The sequence below is a fragment of the Salmo trutta genome, chromosome 4 (genome assembly GCF_901001165.1).
Source record: "Salmo trutta chromosome 4, fSalTru1.1, whole genome shotgun sequence".
In the NCBI taxonomy this organism is placed as follows: domain Eukaryota; kingdom Metazoa; phylum Chordata; class Actinopteri; order Salmoniformes; family Salmonidae; genus Salmo; species Salmo trutta.
In genome coordinates, this window is record NC_042960.1 from 12,302,208 (window position 1) to 12,328,315 (window position 26,108).

The 26,108-nt window shown below is 42.5% G+C and overlaps 2 protein-coding genes across 2 annotated transcripts; both read right to left on the bottom strand.

Moving 5' to 3' along the window:
• On the bottom strand, positions 1-26,065 carry LOC115191591 (uncharacterized). The gene is made up of 7 exons (XM_029749378.1): positions 25,981-26,065; positions 23,118-23,270; positions 20,337-20,467; positions 19,954-20,136; positions 6,197-6,361; positions 5,677-5,788; positions 1-1,440 (listed from the first exon to the last, which is right to left on the bottom strand). The coding sequence occupies exons 1-7, from the start codon at positions 26,063-26,065 to the stop codon at positions 473-475; spliced, it is 1,797 nt and encodes a 598-aa protein (XP_029605238.1). The 3' UTR covers positions 1-472.
• LOC115191350 (zinc finger protein 583-like) lies at positions 16,419-20,030 on the bottom strand. The gene has a single exon (XM_029749226.1). It carries the CDS (start codon positions 19,942-19,944, stop codon positions 18,934-18,936), a length of 1,011 nt encoding a protein of 336 aa, XP_029605086.1. The 5' UTR covers positions 19,945-20,030; the 3' UTR covers positions 16,419-18,933.
• Positions 26,066-26,108: the final 43 nt, after the last annotated feature.

Here is a 26,108-nt window from a genome sequence, read left to right on the forward strand (position 1 = left end):
CACAGAGTCAGTTTTGTATTTCATTTCAACAACATGGGCATACACTCACCAAACATAAAGTACAGTACTTTTATTACGCAAAACGATACATGACAAGTAGAATAACTTTTCATGACCTTTTCCTTAAATCTGGTAGACTCGCTTTGATCAAATACATTTTAGAAGACTTTGGAAAAGGTTCAACATCACATTGCACACATCTTCACTACTTCATGACAAGTAAACATGAATTAAGGCGCTATCATTATTTCTCTGTAAAATACCAATATCAACGTAAAGGGACAGGGTTGTCCCTTTTCATCAGTGAAGCATTTTTACAGACACCATCACACCAACAATCACCATATCATCTACTATGCCTCATCATACTCATTCTTTCCTCAGTTCACCTCATCCAGTTCCTTATACATCCACAACCAAAATAATTAACTACAAACAAACTAGATAGTACTACATTACATGTTACCATACTCTATACATGGGCCGTGTGCATTTTCTGCTGGTGTATCCTGAGGTAGCTCCTCTCTGAGAACCTCTTCCCGCAGTATGTACAGGCGAACGGCCCCTCTCCCGTGTGGATCTTCAGGTGTATCTTCAAGCGGTGCTGGTGGGAAAACCGTTTCTGACACTGGGGGCAGCTGTATGGTTTCTCCCCTGTGTGGACTCTCTGGTGCCTCTTCAGGCTAGACAAATGGGAGAAGCTGTCCCGGCACAAGTGGCAGCTGAACGGTTTCTCCCCCGTGTGCATCCTCTGGTGGATCTTCACCTGATTGGGGAAACTGAAGGCTTTCCCACAGAACGAACACATGAAGCGCTTCTCTTTGGCGATGCCACCTTTACTGATTCTGTCTCTACTACTGTCACGTGTCAATGGGCTTGTGTAGCCATTTAGTGTTGAGGCACTGGCATTGTCTGTGGTCTGGTTTAACATTAGGGGAGTGTGAGGAGGATGAAGGCCAGGGACTGTCTGTGTTGTCACAGGGTCCATATTCCAGTTGATAGATCCTATAGAAGGCAGGCTGAAGGCAGCACCTGTTGTGGGGTTAACCTGAGGCGCCATCAGTCTCTCTGAATAAGAACTATAGGAGCAGGACGGAGCATCGCTAGCCGAGTCTGTGTCTGTTCTCTCCAGCCGCATATGGTCACCTCCCTGTCCCCGCAGACCAAATCTACGCCTCGCCCTGGTCTCAGCCAGACTGTTGTCATGGAGACTAAATTCAGATGTTGTTTTGTGTTCGACTGTCTGTTTCTGGTTGTGGTTAACAGTGTTGTTCCCCAGCCCAGAGTTGAGGACGCTGTCCCATCCACTGACCTCCACTATGTCCCCTCTGGTCCTGGCCTGCTCAGTGAGGTTGTCCCCTGGGCCCTTGGCTGCACCAGTCTGGGTCTGGGAACCCATGATGTCTCCCCAGTCTCCTCTGTTAGCCTCCAGCCAACCACCTGCAGGATGAGGTTAGAAAATAGACAGAAAAAATGTCAGAAAACTCTATATATGGAGATTATTTTGTCAATTACTTAGTCAAGTTCATACATTATAACGGGTGTGTTTTGTTTGTAAACATAAGTTGCATTGATTTAATTTTATGAATGAAGAAAAATAAGAACAAATAATAGCCAGGCACATCACTATTCCCATTGAAGATCTATTACTGTATGTAACAGTGACGTGCATTCAGGGTAGGCAGTGCCTTATCTTCATTTGGGAAAATGCCATCTTCCCAAATGTGTAGTGATCTGGTACAAAATGCCCAAGTAGGCCAGAGAGAAAGGCAGCCTCGCTGTGTCCCTTTTTCCCACCCTTCAAACTCCAAACTCAATGCAAGGCATTGACATGACTTGCGGTCTGTTTTTCTACCTTATACTGCCAGCTAACGGACGCCAAAAGGCAGGCAGAGAGCTTCGCTGCCTTTAATGTGTCAATATGTCCCATTAATTTTCATTGCACTCAAATAATAAATACGTATTGGCATGAAAAAAGTAATGGGTTAGGCTGGGGTATAGGCAGAGCTCGCTCCTGCCTGTGGACGTCCCACGTCATCTGCCGCCTTTTGGCGGTTATGTTCGTTTTACTGCTAGCTAAAGTAAGCTGATCAGGATGACTAACACTTTGCATCTGAAACAGTTTTCAAAGTTGGATTTTCTTGCGAAACAAGGGATGGAAGATCAACACCTGAGTTTAGGGACCTACATCAAAGGAAGGGACAGAAAATAACACAATCCTTTCAATCTGAGCGGTATCAACAGAAAGACTGGCTCTGACTGTGGCAGCGAAGCTAGCAGCCGACTACTGCTTCTCCTGCCTGCTGTTTTCCGCCAGCGACAGCATGTGGACAAGAGCCGGTTACTGCGACTTCCAACAACTTGCCTATAGCACTCAACAAGCATGAGAAATCTTTCTCACATCCAAAGCCAGATACTGTAGCTCTTAAGACATTTGGCAGCTCATGGATAGATCTGGCATTGAATAAACAACGGAGATTGAATATCAACATGCACAAAGTTTTAGAATGGGTGGCCAGTAATTAACTGTTCCTGAACATCTCTAAAACTAAGAGCATTGTATTGGGTACAATCATTCCGTTAGTTCTAGATCTCAAGATCTCAGCTGAATCGTGTAATGAATGGTGTGGCTGTTGAGCATGTTGAGGAGACTAAATTACTTGGTTTTTCCTTCAATTGTAAACTGCCATTTTTTTCAACAGTTTGACAGTTTGCTAAGATCTGGCAGCAAGCTGATATGTCTGCTGTTAGAACCAGTAAAGGCAGCTTTACCACGCTTGGGTAGCGTAATTACTTTGGCTTTCCTACAGGCACGAGGACAAAGACTTCCCTCTAGGCTCAGATTAAAGATGTGGCTATAGAGTCAGCTAACCATCCTCAGTAGCTTTCCATCTAAGCTGATCGAGAACAATTTTTCCACCTCTGATAGCACTGGAACAGCAGCTACAAGACTTTGATAGTTTCTATGAGCAATTCGAGCTGAAAGGCAATGAACTGGGCCTGGCAGAAAGCGGAACTCGTAGTAAACAGACAATCAGTGTAGAGAGGGGGCAAATCTATTACAGTATACTGGACAATATCAACGTTCAGACGAGAGGCAGGTGTGACCACTTTGGTGAACTTAATTTCCTTGGTTTACTGTTATACTTTATACTTCTCAACTCTCAATTATGAGCTCAATAGCAACTATTTTACAAAGATATTTGATATGCCTTTGAGATACGGAGCAAGGAAAATGTGCATTAGCCGTTGCGAGTGCATAGGCCTCGTCGGACGGTTGGCTACAACTGCAATGTTTTTTGGGACCTTTAATGTACTTTTAGATTCATACATGGCTACTATGAGTGGGTATTATGTTTAGAGTTAGTGATCTAGCTAATGTGTTGGGTTTCCACATACTCAGGTGGTGAATTAGCCCCAAATAAATTAGCCTATGACATTAGAGCACAGAAAGATGCAAATTCATCTCTATCGAAAAAAAATATGACAGTTCTGGAGCCCTATCTTTAATAATTTTTTTGTACCTTTTCTCCCCAATATCATGCCATCCAATTGGTAGTTACAGTCTTGTCCCATCGCTGCAACTCCCGTACGGACTCGGAAGAGGCGAATGTCGAGAGCCATGCAACCTCCGAAACACAACCCTGCCAAGCCACACTGCTTCTTGACACACTGCTCGCTTGACCCGGAAGCCAGCCGCATTGATGTGTCGGAGGAAACACCCTCCAACTGGCGACAACAATAGCATAAGTGTCTACCCAAAATGCATGAAAATCACTGGATTAGATTGCACATTAAAATATTTTTTACAACATCACAAGAATGAAAGAACTTATTTATTGAATACCATCTCAGTAGTCTATTCAACTTTTTAATAAAGCACTGTGAATGACTTTATAAGATGATAGGCCTACTCATTTTTTATATTGCGTGATGCGGCAAAAATAAATGGGTGCAACTAAATCCTGGCCTGGTGCCACCAACTGAAAAACCAGGGGAAAATGTTAGTTTGGAGCCCTGCTACAAGGGGAATGCCATCCGTATGGAAAAGTTTTGATATGGACAGACCTCACCGCACGTCATTTGTACAGAGCCTTCAGAAAGTATTCACACCCCTTTACTTTTTCCACATTTTGTTGTGTTACAGCCTGGATTTAAAATAGATTAAATTTAGATTTTGTGTAACTGGCCTACACACGATACCCCATAATGTCAAAGTGGAATTATGTTTTTAGAAATGTTTACAAATTAATAAAAAATGAAAAGATGAGTCAATAAGTATTCAACCCCTTTCTTATGGCAAGCCTAAATAAGTTCAGGAGTAAAAATGTGCTTAACAAGTCACATAATCAATTGCATGGACTCACTCTGTGTGCAATACTTGTGTTTAACATGATTTTTGAATTACTACCTCATCTCTGTACCCCACACATACAATTATCTGTAAGGTCCCTCAGCCAAGCAGTGAATTTCAAACACAGATTCAACCACAAAGACCAGGGAGGTTTTTCAATGCCTCGCAAAGAAGGGCACCTATTGGTAGATGGGTACAAATTTAAAAAAGCAGACATTGAATATCCCTTCGAGCATTGTGAAGATATTAATTACACTCTGGATGGTGTATCAATACACCCAGTCACACCCAGATACTGGCGTCCTTCCAAACTCAGTTGCCGGAGAGGAAACCGTTCAGGGATTTCACCATGAGGCCAATTGTGACTTTAAAACAGTTACAGAGTTTAATGGCTGTGATAGGAGAAAACTGAGGATGGATCAACAACATTGTAGTTACTTCACAAAACTAACCAAAATTACAGAGCGAAAAGAAGGAATGCTGTATAGAACACAAAATATTCCAAAACATGCATCCTGTTTGCAATAAGGCACTAATGTAAATCATGTGACAAAGAAATTAACTTTATGTCCTGAATACAAAGCGTTATGTTTGGGGCAACTCGAACACATCACTGAGTACTACTCTTCATATTTTCAAGCATGGTGGTGGCTGCCACTGCATCAAGTTATGGGTATGCTTGTCTTCTGCAAGAACTAGGGAGTTTTTTGGGGGAGATATAAATAAACATTATAGAGCTCTGCACATGCAAAATTCTAGAGGAAAATATGATTTAATCTGCTTTCCAACAGACATTGGGAGACAAATTCACCTTTCAGCAGGACAATAACCTAAAACACAAGGCCAAATATACACTGGAGTTACTTACCAAGACGACATTGAATGTTCCTGAGTGGCCCAGGTACAGTTTGACTTAAATCAGCTTGACAATCTATGGCAATACTTGAAAATGGCTGTCTAGAAATTATCAACAACCAACTTGACAGAGCTTCAAGAATTGTAAAAATAATAATGTGCAAATATTGTACAATCGAGATGTGCAAAACTTTTTGAGACTTACTCAGAAAGACTCACAGCTGTAATCGCTACCAAAGGTGATTCTAACATGTATTGACGCAGGGGTGTGAATACATTTTCTAAAATGTCTAAAAACATGTTTTCACTTTATCATTATGGGGTATTGTGTGTAGATGGGTGAGAAAAAATATATATTGAATAAATTTTGAATTCAGGCTGCAACACACACACAATGTGGAATTAGTCAAGGGGTATGAATACTTTCTGAAGGCACTGTATGTAGGCTATATGTATTTCTCCCTTACCTTGCTCCCCCATCTTTAGTCCACTCAGCAGGTCAATGCTCTTTGGTCCGTCTTCTATTGTCTCCTCTTTGACCATCAGCAGATTAGGCTTCCCATCATCCATGTCTACTGACTGTAAGAGATACAGAGTGAGAGGATGTTGGATCGAAAGCTGATATGAGCACCCTGCTATGGAACATCTTCTGATTGCATAATACTCATAGCAATCCCTCATTGCCCAAACATGTTAGCTAATGTAATACTATGCAAATGTGTTAGTTGATTTGATTACTCGACACTCTTTAATGGTTTGATAATTCAAATGCATGGTCCCACACTTAAATCAAAATTAATCAAGACCTGGGCCCATATCCACAAAGAGTCTGAGTAGAAGTGCTGATCTAGGATCTTTCCATATAATCTTATTTATTATGATCTAAAAGGCTAAACTGATCCTAGATCAGCACTCCTGCTCTGAGAGGCTTTGTGTATATGGGCCCTGACCTAATATCATTCAGACAGTATTTCAAAGTGGGCTCACCTTGGTGAGACTGTATGTTGTCCTGTGCTGCTCAGCTGGTTCCTCTGTGGGTTCAGGAGGTGGTGTAGTCTGGTTGTCCTCCATGACCATGGTCACATCAGGGTTTCCCAGACCCTCCTCACAACCCTCCTCCTTCACCAGCAGCACCTCTGGACCCTCCTCCTCCTGGAAGAGAGTAATACAGATTACACAGACATATACTCCCTCAGGTACATACACACAGATAATAAACTAGGGCTGGGAATTGCCAGGGATGTCACGATACGATATTATCACGATACTTAGGTGCTATGTATTGCAATATGTAACTGTATTGATTTCTCCCCATCACTGTAATAAACACACTTTCAACATGGAATGTTTACCCACCCCCAAAACGTATCAGTCCCATACCATTTCACCAAGTAAAATTCTTGTAAATGTAAATGTACAGTCACCTCAAATTATTGGCACCCTTAATAAATATGAGCAAAAAAGACTGTATAAAATAAATAATTAAAATACTGAGCTTATTATATGCTCACAAAATTGGGAAAATTATATTATTTTATACAAACAGAATTGCTCAGAGAAAGATTTTTTAACAAGGAATTTTTTTTCTTCTAAAAAAGATAGGTTTCAAAATTATTTCAATACTCCAGCACCCTTGCGAGGATAACGACACTTAGCCTTTTTCCAAAATGTTTTATAAGATTGGAGAACACATTGGGAGGGATATTAGATCATTCCTCCATGCATAATCTTTCCAGGTCCTTGATATCCTTTGTCTGCGCTTATGGACTGCCCTCTTCAATTCAAAAAACAGGTTTTCAATGAGGTTCAAGTCCATTGCAAAATGTAGATTTTGTGGTCAATTAACCATTTCTTTGTGGATTTTGATATGTGCTTGGGGTTAGATTCAGGCAACCAGGTGTTTGGATAAAATGTCCTGGTAGTAAAGTGATGCCATTGACCTTAAGATCCCCAGGATCAGTGGAAGCAAAATATTCCCATAACATTAAATATCTTTCTTGGAAGGCTTAATCACAACCTTCCCAAGAAGGTACCCACTATCAATCGCTATGGAAAGATACCTAATAAGATACCACTCTCTTGCGAGAGCGGGGGAGGACGATCGACGTACAGGACAGACCATTGTTATGACCACTCATAAAGGACAACCGACAACAGAACAGCTAAACAATTTATCTAGGGTCTACAGATGTGTAAAGATTTTCAAAAACAAGAGGGGTATGAAGATCTATCAGGCAAGGGGTGGCAAATCGGAACATCACTGATGCACCAGGGGAGACAGAGAACCAACAGGAAAGGGAAGGCAAACAACATACAAGACAATATGTACAGAACAACACAGGAGAGACCAGGAAGGAGCCTGTGAAATCAATCAATAACAATTATTTTATAAAGCCATTTTTACATCAGCAGTTGTCAAAGTGCTATACAGATACCCAGCCTAAAACCCCAATCAATGCAGATGCAGAAGCACAGTAGCTAGGAAAAACTCCCTAGGAAGGCTGGAACCTAGGAAGAAACCTAGAAAGGAACTAGGCTCCGAGGGGTAAGCCAGTCCTCTTCTGGCTGTGCTGGGTGGAGATAAGAGTACATGATCATTAAGGCCCTATCGGTCTTAAGATGGCCTAATGTGTCAGCAAAGAAGGAATGGGACATGTTCGACCGAGACGTGGATCAAGTGCTGGAGGTAACACTTGCAGGAGATGTAGGGAAGAATATCTGAGCCATGTCAACTATCATCTGGAGCATAGCTTTGGAAAAAAAGAGAGGAAATCCAAGACGAACATCAAGCCAAGAGAAAACAGATGTCTGAAGAATATAACGACCCTAAGACGCGACCTGCGGAGGCTGAAGAAGGCTTTCACCAAGTAAGGGAGGGAGCGAAACCAGCATCGAAGGACATCTGAGACAATCTGAGAGAGCGTATAAAGACCTTGTGCCGAGCTGAATACCATCGCAGTGACAGGAGGAGGCAGATGAAGGAGAGGACAGACTTTACCCTTCCAGTATCTATCAAAACCCCTGGAGGACAAAAGATCAGGAGAGCTCAAAGCAACAAAGGAAGAGATGGAAGAGCACCTTCGTGGAGTCCACAGCGACCCCAGGCATGAAAAGGAGCTGGAAGAGATGGCAAAACTCATCAAACCAATGAAGCCACCATCCCCTTCGAGGTGTTGGAACCCAGCTGGCAGGAGATTACTTTCTCAAGAAGGCCAGGAGAAGATCAGCACCAAGGCCTAATGGTATTCTGTACAAGGCTGCTGAAAGTGGGATGGAGGAAAAACTATCTTGCAGAAAGTTGGCTAGTTGCTGAGGGCTGTTTCATTCCAAAAGAAGATAACTCCACAAACATCAAGCAATTCCAAACCATCTCACTCCTCAATGTGGAAGGTAAAATCTTCTTGACTTTGGGCAGAGTTCCATCTGTCCGGCTGTCTTGAACACACAACCTTCATCTCAAAGATCGAGGACGTAAAGCATAACCAAGGAGGCATGGCAGTCCTGTGGCTAGACCTAACCATTGCCTACAGAACCATACCCCACAAGCTGGTGGAAACCACACTCAAAGACCATGTACCTGCAAGACTCCAGAAGCTCCTCCAATGCTATTTCGACAACTTCAAGATGCGCTTCAAAAGTGGAAAGGCTGGAGGTAGGTATTGTGGCCAGGGGGCACTCTCAATCGTTTAGATTTCTGCAGCGATGAGCCTCCTTGTTAAATCAAAAGAGATGCTCAGACAGGGTTCAGTACCCGCAAGCGGCATCCAGCAGGCTCCAATCAGAGCATTCACGGACAATCTGAAAATGAAGTCTGTTCCAGAAGGCTGATGAATTTTGGAGGATCTGGAAGAGCTCCTGCAAAGTCAAGAAGCCTAGTCCAGAAAAAGCGATAATTCAAGATCAGAGAGGAGACCATTCCCACCATCAGAAAGAAGCCTGCGAAGAGCCAGGGAAAGTGGTACAAGGCCAATCTCAATGACAAAGATTGTGTGAGATGTTCTTTCAAGCAGACACGTGGATGACATCTCTGGAGAAGAGCGGCCTAACAGGCAAGTTTAAGGCATAGGGCTACCAACACTGGGTACTTCCTAAACTCCTCTGACCACTGCTTGTCTATGAAGTAGCTCTTTCAACAGTGGAGGCACTAGAGAAGAAAATTAACCACTTCCTCAGGAGATGGCTGGCGGTCCCAAGAATCTTCTGCTCCATCAGCCTGTACAGCACAGGCAGCAAGCTGTGGCTGCCAATTACATCTGTGGTAGAGGAGTACAAGGCAACAAAAGCACGTCAGGCTATGATGCTGAGGGACAGCTAGGATGAAAGAAAAAGAGGAATAGTGGTGGAATGTATAGTGGATGTTTTACAGGCTCCTGACCAATGCTGCTATTTGGTGTGATTTTTTTGCGCTGATATTAAAAAAAATGTTTTACATAATGTTTTCGCCATCGGATTCTTCGATTTACTCACCCTGGACCAGGCCCTAATCCCCAACACTGGGAAGAGAAGGTGACCGCAATATAGAGGCCAACGTGCAGGGACCCTGATAAAACTACGGTAGAGAATAAATAAACTGCCTCTACCCTCTGTTCTATTGGTGAATGTACAATCACTATCAACGGGACCTGAAGAACTGTAATATCCTATGTTTCTCGTAAACTTGGCTGAATAAGGAAATGGATAATATACACCTAGCTGGTTTTTCTATGCATCGGCAGGACAGTACGGCAGCGTCGGGTAAGCTCAAGGGGGGTGGTGTGTTTCTTTGTTATCAACAGCTGGTGCACAATCTCTAATATTAAGGAAGTCTCAAGGTTCTGCTTGCCTGAGTTAGAATACCTTATGATAAGCTGTAGACCATACTATATACCAAGAGAGTTGTCTATTCACCACCACAAACTGATGCTAGCACTACGGCCGCAATCAACGAGCTGTATAGGGCCATAAGCAAATAAGAAAATGTTCATCCAGAGGCAGCACTCCTGTGGCCAGTGATTTTAATGCAGGAAAACTGAAATATGTCTTACCTCATTTCTACCAGCATGTCACCAGTGTAAGTACTCCACAAACAGAGACGCATACAAAGCTCTCCCTTGCCTCTCCATTTGGCAAATCTGACTATAACTATCCTCCTGAATCCTGCTTACAAGCAAAAACTCAAACAGGAAGTACCAGTGGATGCTAAGCTACAGGATTGTTTTGCTAGCACAGACTGGAATATGTTCTGGGACTCATTCGATGGCATTGAGAAGTTTACCACATCAGTCATGAGCTTCATTAATAAGTGAATCGACGACATCATCCTCACAGTGACCGTACCTATGTACATACATATCCCCACCAGAAGCCATAGATTACAGGCAACATCTGCACTGAGCTAAAGACTAGAGTTAAAGCTTTCAAGGAGCGTGACACAAACCAAGACGCTTATAAGAAATCCTGCTATGCCCTTCAAACCATCAAAAAGGTAAAGGGTCATTACAGGACTAAGATCAAATCCTACTACATCGGCTCTGACGCTGATCGGATGTGGCAGGGCTTGCAAACTATCACAAATTACAAAGGGAAACCCTGCCGTGAGCTGCCGAGTGACACGCCTACTAACCTACCAGACGAGCTAAATGCCTTCTATGCTTGCTTTGAGGAAAGCAACACTGAAACATGCATGAGAGCACCAGCTGTTCCGGACAACTGTGATCATGCTCTCCGTAACCGATGCGAGTAAGACCTTTAAACAGGTTGTTACGTTCCCCAGCAAGTAAACCAAATAATGTTGCTCAAACAGAAGGGGAACTAACAAAGAGTCACTGACCACAACCAAAACTTAACAGGTGGGATTTTAGGAGGGGTTCTGAATGACACTCATGGGGGCGTCCACTGACAAGTTGACTAGCAACAACAACTGTAACCTGAAAGAAACCCACCATGAGGGCCCACAAAATTTGCCTAAGAAGAGGCAAACAAAACAAAAACCCACACCAAACTTAAAGACAGGAAGCAAAGCAAAAAGTGGTCAAAACAAAAATAGGAAAGATCAGATAAAGGATTGTTTGTCTAGAAATCAAATAGGGACAGCCAACTAAAGGTGTTAACCCTCCATGTCTCTCAAGACAACTGGAGCACTGGGCCAGCCACTCTTAAATATTACCTGGGACAGCACAGGTGAGACAGCACAGGTGAAACACCTTACAACTAACGAGATGAACAAGCCAGCACAGGTGTAATACATACTGACTAACGAGGTGACACCAATAAGTGCGCCCCACGTGCAAACGTGCTAACGCCCAACCTCGAAATATAAATGGCAAAACCAAAGCCTGTAACAAGGTTAACATTCACAGGGCTGCAGGGCAGATTACCAGGATGCGTATTCAGAGCATGTGCTGACCAGCTGGCAAGTTTCTTCACTGACATTTTCAGTCTCTCCTTGACCCAGTCTGTAACACCTACCATCAGAACACCATAGTCCCTGAGCCCAAGAACGCCAAGGCTACCTGTCTAAATTAGTATCACCCCGTCAAACTCACTTCTGTAGCAATGAAATGCTTTGAAAGGCTGGTCATGGCTCACATCAACACCATCATACCAGACACCCTGGACCCACTCCAATTCGCATACCGCCACAATATATCCACAGATGATTCAATCTCTATTGCACTCCACATTTCCCTTTCCCACTTGGACAAAAGGAACACCTACGTGAGAATGCTAATCATTGACCGTTCAACACCAGGTGGTGAGAATAGGCAACAACACATCCGCCACGCTGACCCTCAACACGGGGGCCCCTCAGGGGTGCGTGCTTAGTATTCTCCTGTACTCCCTTGTTCACTTACGACTGCGTGGCCGTGCATGACTTCAACACCATCATTAAGATTACCGATGACACGACGTGGTAGGCCTGATCACCAACGATGATCAGACAGCATAAAGGGAGTTCAGAGACCTGGCAGTCTGGTGCCAGGACAACAACCTCCCCCTCAACGTCAGCAAGGAAAAGGTGCTGATCGTGGACTACAGGAAACGGAGGGCCGAGCACGCCCCCATTCACATCAACAGGGCTGTAGTGGAGCGGTTCAAGACCTGCAAGTTCCTCTGTGTCCACATCACTAAGGATCTATCATGGTCTAAACACACCAACACAGTCATGAAGAGGGCACGACAACGCCTCTTCCCCTCAGGAGGCTGAAAAGATTTGGCATGCGTCCTCAGATCCTCAAAAAGTTCTACAGCTGCACCATGTAGAACATCTTGACTGGCTGCATCACAGCTTGGTATGGCAACTGCTTGGCATCTGATCGCAAGGTGCTGCAGAGGGTATTGCGTACGGCCCAGTACATCACTGGGGCCGAGCTCCCTGCCATCCAGGACCTCTATACCAGGCTGTGTCAGAGGAAGGCCAGTCATTTTTTAAAGGATTCCAGCCACCCAAGTCATAGACTGTTCTCTCTGCTACTGCACAGCAAGCGGTACCAATACACCATGTCTGGAACCAACAGGACTCTGAAAATCTTCTACCCCCAAGCAATAAGACTGCTAAATAGTTAGTTAAATAGTTAACCAAATAGCTACCCGGACGATCTGCATTGACCCTTTTTGCACTAACTTTTTTGACTCATCACATATGCTGCTGTTACTGCTTACTATCTGTCGCTTTATTCCTAGTTATATGTACATATCCACCTTAATTACCTTGTACATCGACTCAGTACTGGTACCCCATTACTCATTGTGTATCTATTATTACGTCTTTTACTTTTCTATTATTTCTTGATTTTCTTTCCCTCTGCATTGTTGGTAAGAGCCCGTACGTAAGCATTTCACTGTTAGTCCACACCTGCTGTTTACAAAGCATGTGACAAATAACATTTGATTTGATTTGAGAGGTCTGAATGGAGGTTAGAGATCGAGGTCAGAACGGGTCACAAGTGGTCAGCCAGCAGAGCGCTCATAGAGGTGGAGGAACGACTGCAACACGCTGACATTGTTTGGTCGGTAAACCAAGGCAGGCTGGGTCTGGGATGCAGAACCAGGTCAAGCTGGAAGAAAGCAGAGTGCTGAGGCATGGTGCAGAGGGAGGTCACAAAGGCTGAGGAAGAAAGAAGGCACGTCAGAGCAGTAGCCATGAAAAAAAAAGGCAGCTGGACACGCCGAGAGAGCGTGCGAGACAGGGCACTCACCCGGCAACACATCTGGAACATGAAAGGGCAGCAGATTAAGTTTCTGGCTTGCTCTGTGTACAATGTTTTGCCCACACCAACAAACCTCCAGACGTGGGGGTTGGCAAAAAGCTCAGCAGCACAATATGTGGATGACCGAGCATGTGCTCTCCTCCTGCCAAGCAGGTCTGACCGATGGTTATCGTTCTTTGGTCTAGAGGCACCAAGCAGGTGGTCCTCATCACGCTCACAGTGCCCTGGGAGGAGAGAATGGAGTTGTCACATGAGTGGAAGCTCAAATACCAGTCCCTCATCCTTGAGAGTCAGCAGAATGGATGGAGAACCTGGAATCTACCAGTTGTGGTCGGCTGCAGGGGCTTCGCTGGCCAATCACTCTGGAGAGCCCTGGGGCTACTTGGCATTGAAATAGTGGCAAGGAAGAAGCCAGTGGCTGATGTACAGTAAGAAAGCAGGCAGAAGTGGACATCCTGTTGAGTCTGCCTGAAGTGGAATGAGCGGTGTCTGAGCCAAGTAGGCAGTAAGGAGGTAGGGCTGAGTTGAGTGGTGGATCGAGGGGGTAGTTCCAGGATGCTGGTTCTGCCGTCGAGCCCCACTGAGGTGTCGTGGCATATAGTGTAGTCTGTAGTTTAGACTGATGTTTATAGTGTAGTCTGTAGATTAGACTGATGTTTATAGTGTAGTCTGTATTTTCTTTTTGCCTGGTATGTACATACTGTATGTGGATTGTGTCATTTGTGTGTCTATACAGTGCCTTCAAAAAGTATTCACACTCCCTTAACTTTGTTCAAAACATTTTGTGTTACAACCTGAATTTAAAATGTATTAAACGTTGATGTTTTTGTCACTGGCCTACACACAATACCCCATAATGTCAAAGTGGAATTATGTTTTTAAAAAATTGTACAAATTAATTCAAAATGAAAAGCTGAAATGTCTTTAGTCAATAATTATTCAACCCCTTTGTTATGGCAAGTTCAGGAGTAAACATTTGCTTAACAAGTCACATAATAGTGTTTAACATGATTTTTGAATGACTACCTCATCTCTGTACCCCACACATACAATTATCTGTAAGGTCCCTCAGTCGAGTAGTGAATTTCAAACAGATTCAACCACAAAGACCAAGGAGGTTTTCAAATGCCTCACAAAGGTCACTTATTCGTAGATGAGTAACATTTTTTATAAAACGCAGACACTGAATATCTTTTTGGGCATTTTGAAGTTATTAACCTCCCTGGGCAAGGTGGGACGCTCGCTTGCGCGAAATACAAATACCTCATAAATGCTATAACTTCAATTTCTCAAACATATGACTATTTTACACCATTTTAAAGACAAGACTCTCGTTAATCTAACCACATTGTCCGATTTCAAAAAGACTTTACAGCGAAAGCAAAACATTCGATTATGTCAGGAGAGTACCCTGCCAAAAATAATCACACAGCCATTTTCAAAGCAAGCATATATGTCACAAAAACCAAAACCACAGCTAAATGCAGCACTAACCTTTGATGATCTTCATCAGATGACACTCCTAGGACATTATGTTATACAATACATGCATGTTTTGTTCAATCAAGTTCATATTTATATTAAAAACCAGCTTTTTACATTAGCATGTGATGTTCAGAACTAGCATACCCACCGCAAACTTCCGGTGAATTTACTAAATTACTCACAATTAACGTTCACAAGATACATAACAATTATTTAAAGAATTATAGATACAGAACTCCTTTATGCAATCGCGGTGTCAGATTTTAAAATACCTTTAAAAAGCACATTTTGCAATATTCTGAGTAGATAGCTCGGCCATCACGGCTAGCTAATTTGACACCCACCAAGTTTGGCCCTCACCAAACTCAGATTTACTATAAGAAAAATTGCCTTTACTGTTCTTCGTCAGAATGCACTCCCAGGACTTCTACTTCAACAACAAATTATGTTTTGGTTCCAAATAATCCATAGTTATATCCAAATACCGCCGTATTGTTCATGCGTTCAGGTAACTATCTGAAGGGTGACGTGCGAGCGCATTTCGTGACAAAAAAATCAAAATATTCCATTACCGTACTTCGAAGCATGTCAAACGCTGTTTAAAATCAATTTTTATGCGATTTTTCTCGTAAAATAGCGATAATATTCCAACAAAACATATTTACTACTACATTTTAAACTAATAGGACAATGGTTAAATTAGCATTATTTAGAGACCACCCCAAGTTTGACTTTTGTTGCATTTAGGGGAGCTAACGTCTCATTCAGGGGAGCTGAGCCCCCCCCCCTGGCTCGCCCGTAACTCGCACCTTGTCGTTCAATGCATGGTTGAGAGCGTACAGCGTAGAGTAGGCCGAGGCTATAGGCTGGCCTATATCAGAAACATTTCTTCTTTCGTTGCACAGGAAAAACATTTCATGCAATTCTACAACACTTTATATGACTGGAGACATAAACAAAATCGCTTTAATACTGCTGACACTGACAAACAGATAAATAAAAACGACGTTATCCATATAATAGACCATACGAGAAGTGGAGACACAAATAGAATATGACGTCCATCTAAACTGGAGGAGGAAATTATTGTCCAAAAACAAATTCATGTAGCACTGACCCAACAATGATAAAGTGTGAATATGCGCAGTCATCCGGGATATGGCCGATGCTCTCCGCTGATGCCAATAAGATAGGCTATACTGTTGTTCGCTCAATTACATTTAGAATTTTGATAACTAAAAGCAGGGGGAAAACTTTGGTTTTAGAAGTGGGAGAAACATAACTTTTTTTATTTTATTTTCCAGTCAGATAAACACTCCAAACAGCCTACCCGACCGCTCAGAGGCGTCCGCATTGTCCTAAAGCACCCTATTGCCTCGTTTTGTATCACATTCCAATGATAAAACTGGGGGGGACAAAAATGCACAGTGAAAGTTGCGCCCCGGACTAAAAGACCGATTAGAGTATTTTCATTGCATTCTCTTTACAGCAATAGGCATTTGCTTTCCTAACATTTTTTCCCCGCATGTTTTTTATATTGCAATATGCCGGGCCACTACTTTTCACCGACAGTCGCAACTCAACGATCATCTACTTAGTATTTGCTGTGCGAGCTGCCCAAATAGCTTGTGCTGCCTCTCCTTCTGACTGTAGGCAATACGATTTAAAACATCTACAACTAATATTTTTGAAAGAAGCTAATGATCCTCTGTGGCCAAATCATGCTTTAGCTGCCTATTTTTAATTATTTTATTTATGTATTTCTGTATAAACAGGAGTAGGGTAATTATATAATTCAATTCAATTTACTTTAACACTTTAATTTAAAGCTTAGTTTCGCCTAGCCTTATGGACGCGCCACCTATGTGTAAGGAGGTAACATGATATCTATCATAAGGGAATTACTAGTTATCACGGGCTCTGGCAGAGAAGTAGCCAATGTGAGCGCTTTAACAGTAGCCTAAACAAACAGTTAAAGTATCCATCACCAATAAATGAATGAACATCCGAGATAATAGGCGGGTTTATGCTGTGAACAACATGTTTTTAGTAGTCTACCAGAATCGCCTACAAAAAAAGGTTTGTGATAGGCCTTCAATTATAAAGGTTATAGCCTACAGTTCACAATAACAGGGGGAAAATCAATTTAATCACCAAAATAAAATGAAGAGATAGTAAACTTTCATGATGAAACATTGTTTAATCGTTGAAGTGTTGGCTAATGGTTTACTGAAACATAAGCACCGATGACAAATACCTATTCATTTGATGATATGCGAGAACCTTGCTTAATGGATGGATTTGTTGGACGGGTTGCAAAATAAATCCTCCCATTGCAGGGATCAACTTCCTGTGGCATGCAGTTTTATAGCCTCATGCAGTCGTAGCAGTTTATTATTGTTATTATAATTAAACTATTATTACCTTACTATTCAGCTGTTTCAAATACTTCAAGCTATAGTCAAAACCAACTACTGGGAGAAAAAAAAAATCTTACGTGCACACAAATTATTTGGACAATAATATTGAGTGGAGTCGATTTTATTAGCGGGAAGACGTTAAACAAATGTCTAACTGTGTCTTTGGTAAACAAAAGTGTCACAATACATAGCGGCATATTTATCAATCAGGTCATTTGAAGCTGAACAGAGATCTTCATGCCTTCTGCCAAACCAGGTCTGATATCGCAAAGAAGATTCGTCCTGTCCCTTTGGGGATTTAGATAATTAAACAATATTTTAGTGACTGCAGATTACCGGTGTGGAGCTGTTTTTACCCACCAATAATCTGTGTTCTATTCACCATTGTGCATGCCCTTGGTGACAGTCTGTTCGATTACAGCCAAAAGCTGTTTTGTGGAGTTTGTAGTGAGTCTCCTATAGAATGTCTGATCAATCGGTTGCCAGAGTACATCAGTCTTATAGACTGTGTAGTCGTGTACAGTTACAGCGCTGACAAAATTTCAAAAAAAATATCTGCTCAATTACGCTTTGCTCCTTGCTCTCCCACATACAAGCTCTGGCATTCAAAAGCAGCCATGCTTTAGGCTGTCAAATAACTTGTCAATCATATCAATTAATAGAAACAGTGAATTAATGGTTGAAGCAACCATTACATGGTCTGACAAACTGCATAATGAGGCCTAATGAGAAAAAATAACAATTATCTCGTTTGAAGGACTTAGTATCTCCTTGAAACGACTTAGTATCTCATTTGAATGACTTAGCACCGCTTTTATGCGACTTTAACTAAGTAATTCAAACATGATACTAAGTCGTTAGAACGAGACACTAAGTTGTTTGAACAAGATACTAAGTCATTCAAATGAGATAATTCCAAGAGTAAAATGTTTATAAAAAAATTTCGCCTTGGGTTTCAGGGCTTCCGTAATTCCTGTACATGCAAATGTATTTGGCGAATAAAGGTGATTCTGATTCGGAGTGCCTTGAAGGAGGAAGGAGTAGCGATTGCGGTGCCTGTAAGGTGAGCCGGCAGCAATGACCGCATCATATTGGTTTTAAAGCGCTGTCAGTGTATGCAGAATAGGGTAAAATCAGATGTAATATATACTAAAGAGAGTCTCAATGAAAGTCTTAGAATGAAAAGTCCCATTTTGTGTTCATTTTTTTCCCGGTTTATCACCTTATCATGCCGATTGAGATGTGTCTGTGTTGTTTTCATATGGTGTATTTAAAACTTGTTTGTTAAAATAATAAAGTAGTTAAATGGAAGTAATGAAATAGACATTTGTGAACATCATATTGCCTACAGAGTACAAACACAATATATAACAGACTTTTTAAGCTTCTATATGCCTTATAAATCACACAATGCCTGGATGCAATATTTTACGCAGGAATGTTCAACACTGAAATCTGTTACTCTCGTTATTCCTAATGCATCTCTGGATATTTTTATGCTGACAACAATGAAAATTCATCTTTCTCTTTAATGCAGGGTTTTATCTAAACATCAGAAGCTATCGAGTGGAATGGTTACTTTCTATGTTACAGAGTGGAATGTTTTTTCTGCTGGTGTATCCTAAGGTAGTTACTCTCTGAATGGCCTCTCTCCTGTGTGGACATTCAGGTGCATCTTCAGATGGTGCTGGTAGGAGAACCTCTTCTCACACTGGGGGCAGCTGTAGGGTTTCTCCCCTGTGTGGACCCTCTGGTGCCTCTTCAAGTGGCCAGCCTGGGCAAAGCGCATTTGACATTGGGTACAGCTGAAGGGTTTCTCCCCTGTGTGGACCCTCTGGTGCCTCTTCAGGTTGCCGGACTGGGCAAAGCGCATATGACACTGGGTACAGCTGAAAGATTTTACCCCTGTGTGGACCCTCTTGTGGATCTCCGCCTTCTGGGGGCAGCTGAAGCCTTTGTTACAGAACATGCAGAGGAACCGTTTCTCTTTACTATTGTCTGATGTGGCTCCCCCTCCCTGAGCCTGGGCTCTAGCCCTGTCGTTTGAGTTCAATACCTGATCGAAAAGGACACCGCTGTGTGAATCAGAAGGCCTCATCAACCTGGACACTGGGTCGCGATTCCTGACCGCCTGTAAAGTGGAGTGGGTCACAACATTTGGATTTGTCTCTAAGCTTTCCCTGTAATCCAATAAATATCTGCCTTGTGAGTGTTGTTCTCCTAAGTGAGTCGCGTCTACATTCCATGTCAGAGGAGCATCGCCCTCCACTTTCACAGTCATCTCATCTATGACCTCCCCTTGCTTATCTAGGCAACCTTCAGAGTGTACACTACTACTGTACCGGTTCCAGTCCCCTCTAGACAGATCAGTTTGTCTCTCTAAACCCATCTCTGTAGGGTAAGAAGAAAACAGATCATTGCCAGTCTCTAACGCGTCATCTGAATCCCGATAGGAATAAACCTTCCTCAAACTCGGAATACCGTAAAGTAAATACTCTGAGCCGGGAGCAGTAGGACAGCCCAGCCTTTCCTGCCCCAGTCTCTCTGGATCTGACCTGTTATCAGATCCTGTGTGTAAGAGCTTTTGTGTTACAGTTAAAGTCTCCGTGTCTGTCTCTGACTTGAGGACGGAGTTCAGCATTCCACTGACCTCCGTGATGCTGCGTCCGGTCCTGGTCTGGGGCACTGAAGCGGTGGCGAGGTCCTCCGTGACTACAGGGGGCGCCACTCCAGCCACTGCTCCAGTTTGGATGTCTCTGCTATGCTGTGGGTCCTCCTCTCCTTCAGACCTCTCCAGCTTGACCTCAGGACCTGCAGCCTCTGCATCTGCAGACTAAAACAAGAAGAGAGGAGGTTATTATCGGTACATGAGTTGAATTGGATAACAATGCCGTAGGGAAGTCTCACAAGCTCCCCTATGGCTGATAAATAAGGATGTAAATGTAAGCAAATTAATTGCTGAAGGGAGCCTTTCTGAAATAAACTGGCCACATTTGATGTACTGTAATTTTGATGTAATACTATTACACTAACCTCTATCACAATAACGTGCTGGGTTGAGGTTCCACTCTCCTCATCAACAGTGATTGGTTGGTCATCTCTCCATGTATTGTGTTCCGCTGGCTTCACAAAGCTCCTGTGGCCTCCAGTGAGATGTCCGTCACCTAAGAGAGTGATTGAGGGAAAGGGGATGGTTAAGTTATATTGTACACTATTGACAATATCTACAATTGGCAAGGATGTAAGGTAACACTTCTCATAATTTCTTGATATACTATTTATTTTTCCATGCATCACATTGTTTTAGTTGAGTATGAACATAGGGAATTTTAAATAATATGGAATATGATAGTTTCTTTGTGCAAGAAGTTGTTCTTAACTAACCTGCCTGTTAAAATAAAGATCACATAAATTGTGCAAGATAGCTAAGTAACCAGGGGAAGTATTGTTTCATCCTGAAGCTACCCTGGATTTATAAGCATGGAGACTGCCACTTGAGCATGCTTTTAGGGCAATCGATTTCCGCGGGACTATGGTCCAGAAGGCTGATGGTTCGTGCCGCACTCCCTGCCTGTTTCATTACACTGGTGTCAGAAGTGATCTGAGTTGGACCTTGCATCCACAACAGTGCATGTACATGACCGGCGAGCGTGTGCACCACTACTCTCGCCTACAGTACCAGTCAGAAGTTTGGACACACCTACTCGTTAAAGATTTTTCTTTATTTTTACTATTTTCTACATTGTAGAATAATAGTGAAGACTATGAAATAACAAATATGGAATCATGTAGTAACCAAAAAAGTGTTAAACAAATCAAAATATATTTTAGATTCTTCAAAGTAGCCACCCCTTTGCCTTGATGACAGCTTTGCACACTCATGGCATTCTCTCAACCAGCTTCATGAGGTAGTTACCTGAAATACATTTCAATTAACAGGTGTGCCTGGTTAAAAGTTAATTTGTGGAATTTATTTTCTTCTTAATGCATTTGAGCCAATCAGTTGTGTTGTGACAAGGTAGGGGTAGTATACAGAAGATAGCCCTATTTGGTAAAATAAAGGACAGTCGATCATTACTTTAAGACATGAAGGTCAGTCAATCCGGAAAATTTCAAAAAAACGTTGAAAGTTTCTTCAAGTGCAGTCACAAAAACCATCAAACGCTATGATGAAACTGGCTCTCATAGGACCTCCACAGGAAAGGAAGACCTAGAGTTACCTCTGCTGCAGAGGATAAGTTCATCAGAGTTACCAGCCTCAGAAATTGCAGCCAAAATAAATGCTTCCCAGAGTTCAAGTAACAGACATCTCAATATCAACCGTTCAGAGAAGACTGCATGAATCAGGCCTTCATGGTCGAATTGCTGCAAAGAAACCACTAATAAAGGACACCTAGAAGAAGAAGAGACTTGCTTGGGCCAAGAAACACAAGCAATGGACATTAGACCGGTGGAAATCTGTCCTTTGGTCTGATGAGTCCAAATTTTTGATTTTTGGTTCCAAATGCTGTGTCTTTGTGAGACGCAGAGTAGGTGAACGCATTATCTCCACATGTGTGGTTCCCACTGTGAAGCATGGAGGAGGTGTGATGGTGCTTTGCTGGTGACACTGTCAGTGATTTATTTAGAATTCAAGGCACACTTAACCAGTATGGCTACCACAGCATTCTGCCATCCCATTTGGTTTATGCTTTGTGGGATTATCATTTGTCTTTCACCAGGACAATGACCCAACACACCTCCAGCCTGTGTAAGTGCTATTTGACCAAGGACAGTGATGGAGTGCTGCATCAGATGACCTTACCTCAACCCAAATGAGATGGTTTGGGATGAATTGGACTGCAGAGTGAAGGAAAAGCAGCTAACAAGTGCTCAGCATATATGGGAACACTTTCAAGACTTTTGAAAAAGCATTCCAGGTGAAGCTGGTTGAGAGAATACTAAGAGTGTGCAACGCTGTCAAAGGCAAAGGGTGGCTACTTTAACACTTTGTTGGTTATTACATGATTCCATATGTGTTATTTCATAGTTCAATGTCTTCACTATTATTCTACAATGTAGAAAATAGTAAAAACTAAGAAAAACCCTTGAATGAGTAGGTGTGTCCAAACTTTTGACTGGTACTGTCCATGACACCACACCCTCTCACTTGCCAACCCCGCTGACACTGCCAGTTCAGATTAAGGAAGACATCCCATATAATAACCAGCAGGACCCAGGTGTCATGTCATCAATGCACAGCATCAAGCCCTTCACGGATACATTCCATGACAGGGCGGATTAAACCACACAGAGCAGTGGGGGTGACAGAGAGAAACATGGAGATTGAAGGTGTGTGTGTGTCTGTGTATCATGGCAGAGTTCACAGTCAATTCACGCTGTCTATATTAAAACCAGTTAAATGAAACTAAAAGTAATCCAAAATGTAATCTACGTAATCCCCAAAAGTAATTATTTATCATGAGAGGACCATAAACAATAACTAGCAATGCTGCATACTCCTAGAAAGGCGTCCTGTGAGGGAGTTGTGTGGCAGGCCCTTGTTTAAAATAGCAGATGCAGAGTAGATATCTGCTCTTTTAAACCAGGGTCCGCCACACAACTCCCTCACTTGATCATGTTTTTTTTTAGCACTATCGATTTCCGCGGGGCAACGGCCCAGAAGGTTGAGGGTTCGAACTGCACTCCCTGTCTGTTTCATTACAATACTATCCAAAAACTGACCAATACCCAATTCTGGGTATACATCTTAACACATGCGCAGAAGGGAACGGGGCGACACTCCCCGCAGCCTCAGCCTAATGCAAAATGTACCTCTTGCCGTTCCTCTATATCGGTCGAGGATCTTGACACTACTGGGACGACTGGCAAGGACGCGCTCTCTAATTGTCCTCTCTGCGCGCTCCCGTGCCACCTTCAGTTCCAGTAGCTGTAGTTTCCTCCGCAATCCCCTGTTTTCTTTCTGGCTTTGAGTTATTTCCAAACGAAACACTGCATAGTCGTCGTCTACAAGTTTACAGATCTCTGCCACGGCTGCATTCGCTAGCATCTCCATGATGGAGGCAATTTGAGTGTGAAAAATCATACAGTCAGCCATTGTTGTTAGCTAACGTTAGCAGCTAGCTAGATAACATCATCAACCAAGTTCCGTCTCAAACACGAATTAAAGACTACCTGGGGTAAATATGTGCAGCGCGGTTAATTGTGTCATATTTTGAGTTCCAGGGTGCCAATAAACGTCTAAATAACAAAAACGCTAACGTGGAATTTGTTCTTGGTCACTACACTTCCGTTCACTAAGCCTGGCTACGTTAGCATAACTTCGCACTAAAGAGAAGGTATCTTATTGGTTGGCGTCATAGCTAAAATGCCGGGGTTAAATGAAAAAGGAATAGTAATGCGCGCTGTTCGTTTAATTACGGTACTGCTTATGACGTTATACATAAACTCTCCTATTCATGATCACAATCTTCCAAGCTCAGACTAATTTAGAACAGTGTGTTAGCAAGAATAGAGTATAATATAATTACTTTATTCCATCCTCCGCAAGGTAAATATTAAACTGTCCTTGTTCTAGCCTAGGTCATCGGGCTCTAAAAACAGGTATTCAGACAAGCCTGTTTCAAATGAAAAGTTAAATAGTTAATGAGGGGTATCTTACCAAGACACTATACATGATTTGTAGAGCCCTATAAAAACGGACGTAAGCACAGATTCTAGACTTTAAAACGTAATTCACCTATATTTAAAAAATGTATCATAGATTATATTCCCACGGGGGACCAGTAGGAGAAAAAAAATGTATGAAATGTATGCATTTACTACTGTAAGTCGCTCTGGATAAGAGCGTCTGCTAAATTACTAAAATGTAAATGTAAAATATTAATCATAAGACATGAAAAACATGCATCAGTGATATGTATTTTCCTGCAACTTCCTGCAACAGGAATGCCCGTGTGTGTCTAGGTATACACTTTGTGTCGCCGTTAGCAATGATGCTAATGATAACCTTCTAATAGAGATGGAAAGCCTTTACCAAAAACCTTCTAATTTAAATGTTAACTACAATGTAGCCTATACCAACCTGGCTTGATTATTTGCATCAATCCAGTGGCCATTTGTTTAGCAAACTCTGCAATCACATGAGCGCTACAGAAACATCACAACCAAAATATAGTATCTTGCTGGTGCACACTTGCATGTTAAGGACAGAAGGCCGTTCCGCCTGCGGAACCCCTAGTCAACAGCCAATGGCATCGCACGGCGCGAAATACAAAACCAACTAAAATACAACAATTCAATTTTCTCAAACAATCAACTATTTTACACCATTTTAAAGGGTAACTACACCCCAAAAATCTAAATATCTAATATTTTTCCCAAACCTCATGTGGACTATGTTATATTTAAAAAAGTGTTTTTTTGAGAGAACCTGAAAAGGACACCTGGAGAAAATGATTTTATTGGATTAAATATGTCAGCTACAGAATGGTTCCCAGATAGCCCCTGTGCACATCTCAAGCCACACGGCTCCTATTTTGCCCCGTTGTGGACACTCCTATGTCTGATAAGGTTAGTCAGGAAGGTGAAGCTCTTGTAACATAGTTTGCACTTGAAGAGCCTCTCCTTATTGTGAACAGTCGGGTGTTCCTTCAAATAGTTTGCCCTAACAAACCGCTTCCCACACGTGCGGCAGGTGTACGGCTTGTCGGCGTCCGTCCTAATCCTCGGCCTCCCACGTCGTGACCAAATAACACCAGAGGAGGTAGCAGCAGGAGCTACCACCCTCAGGTTAGTCTTTGAGCTCCCTCCTTGACCTCTAGCCCTTGTTTGGGTGTTGTTGGGATTGTGTGCTGTGTTATAGGCCAAGCACCTCTCGTGGTGAACGCCCATCCTGACCTTGTCTATATTGGTTAAGTAACAATGTGGTAGATGAGGAAGGCTAGACCCAGGTCCAGGCCCTTCTATGAACCTAGTCACCAGAAATTAAACAAGATCCAGAAGGGGAAGACAGACTTCCTGATAGACTCCAACTGGGGGGAGGGGGGAGGTCTCCCACCTCTCTGTGAAGGCTGAAGCCCAGGATGACCTGCTCTGTTCATCATGGATACTATGGTGTTTGTATCATAGGAACAGGAATGAAGTATGTTTTGGTTCGACTGAGAAAGGAAATTCAGTTCCTGCAATGATACAAAAATAAAACCAAGTCAGTCAGCACAGAGTCCAATGTTTTTTTTAAAACAAAATAGTCATATACAGTACTTTTATTGTACAAAACGTGACAAGTAGAATAACTTCTCACTATGGTAACACTTTACCTTTTCCATAAATCTGGTACCATCGCTTTGATAAAATACATTTTAGAATACTTTGTAAAAAGTTCATTACATCTTCACTACTACATGTCAAGTAAACATGAATTAAGGCCCTATCATTGTCCCAGTAGCATTTTTACAGACACCATCACACCAACAATCACCATATAATCTACTGTCTCATCATACTCATTCTTTCCTCAGTTCACCTCATCCAGTTCCCACCTACATCCAAAACCAACAGAATTAATTACAAACTAACTAGTACTACATTACATGTCATTATACACAGGCCATGTGCATTTTCTGTTGGTGTATCCTGAGGTAGCTCCTTTCTGAGAACCTCTTCCCACAGTGTGTACAGGTGAATGGCCTCTCTCCCGTGTGGACCTTCAGATGCCTCTTTAGGTGGTGCAGGCGGGAGAACCCTTTCTCCCCTGTGTGCATCCTCTGGTGGAGCTCCACCTGTTTGGGGAACTGAAGACTTTCC

Bases quoted from the DNA above. Each gene is read 5' to 3' on its own strand.
- LOC115191591 (XM_029749378.1), bottom strand. From the start codon at position 26,065: ATGCACACAGGGGAGAAAGGGTTCTCCCGCCTGCACCACCTAAAGAGG. The intron at 6,362-19,953 runs GTCAGTGGAATG...ACTCTCTTCCAG, and splicing joins CCGGACGCAGCATCACGGAG to GAGGAGGAGGGTCCAGAGGT. The intron at 1,441-5,676 runs GTAAGGGAGAAA...CTCATCCTGCAG, and splicing joins ACTAAAGATGGGGGAGCAAG to GTGGTTGGCTGGAGGCTAAC.
- LOC115191350 (XM_029749226.1), bottom strand. From the start codon at position 19,944: ATGCTGAACTCCGTCCTCAAGTCAGAGACAGACACGGAGACTTTAACT.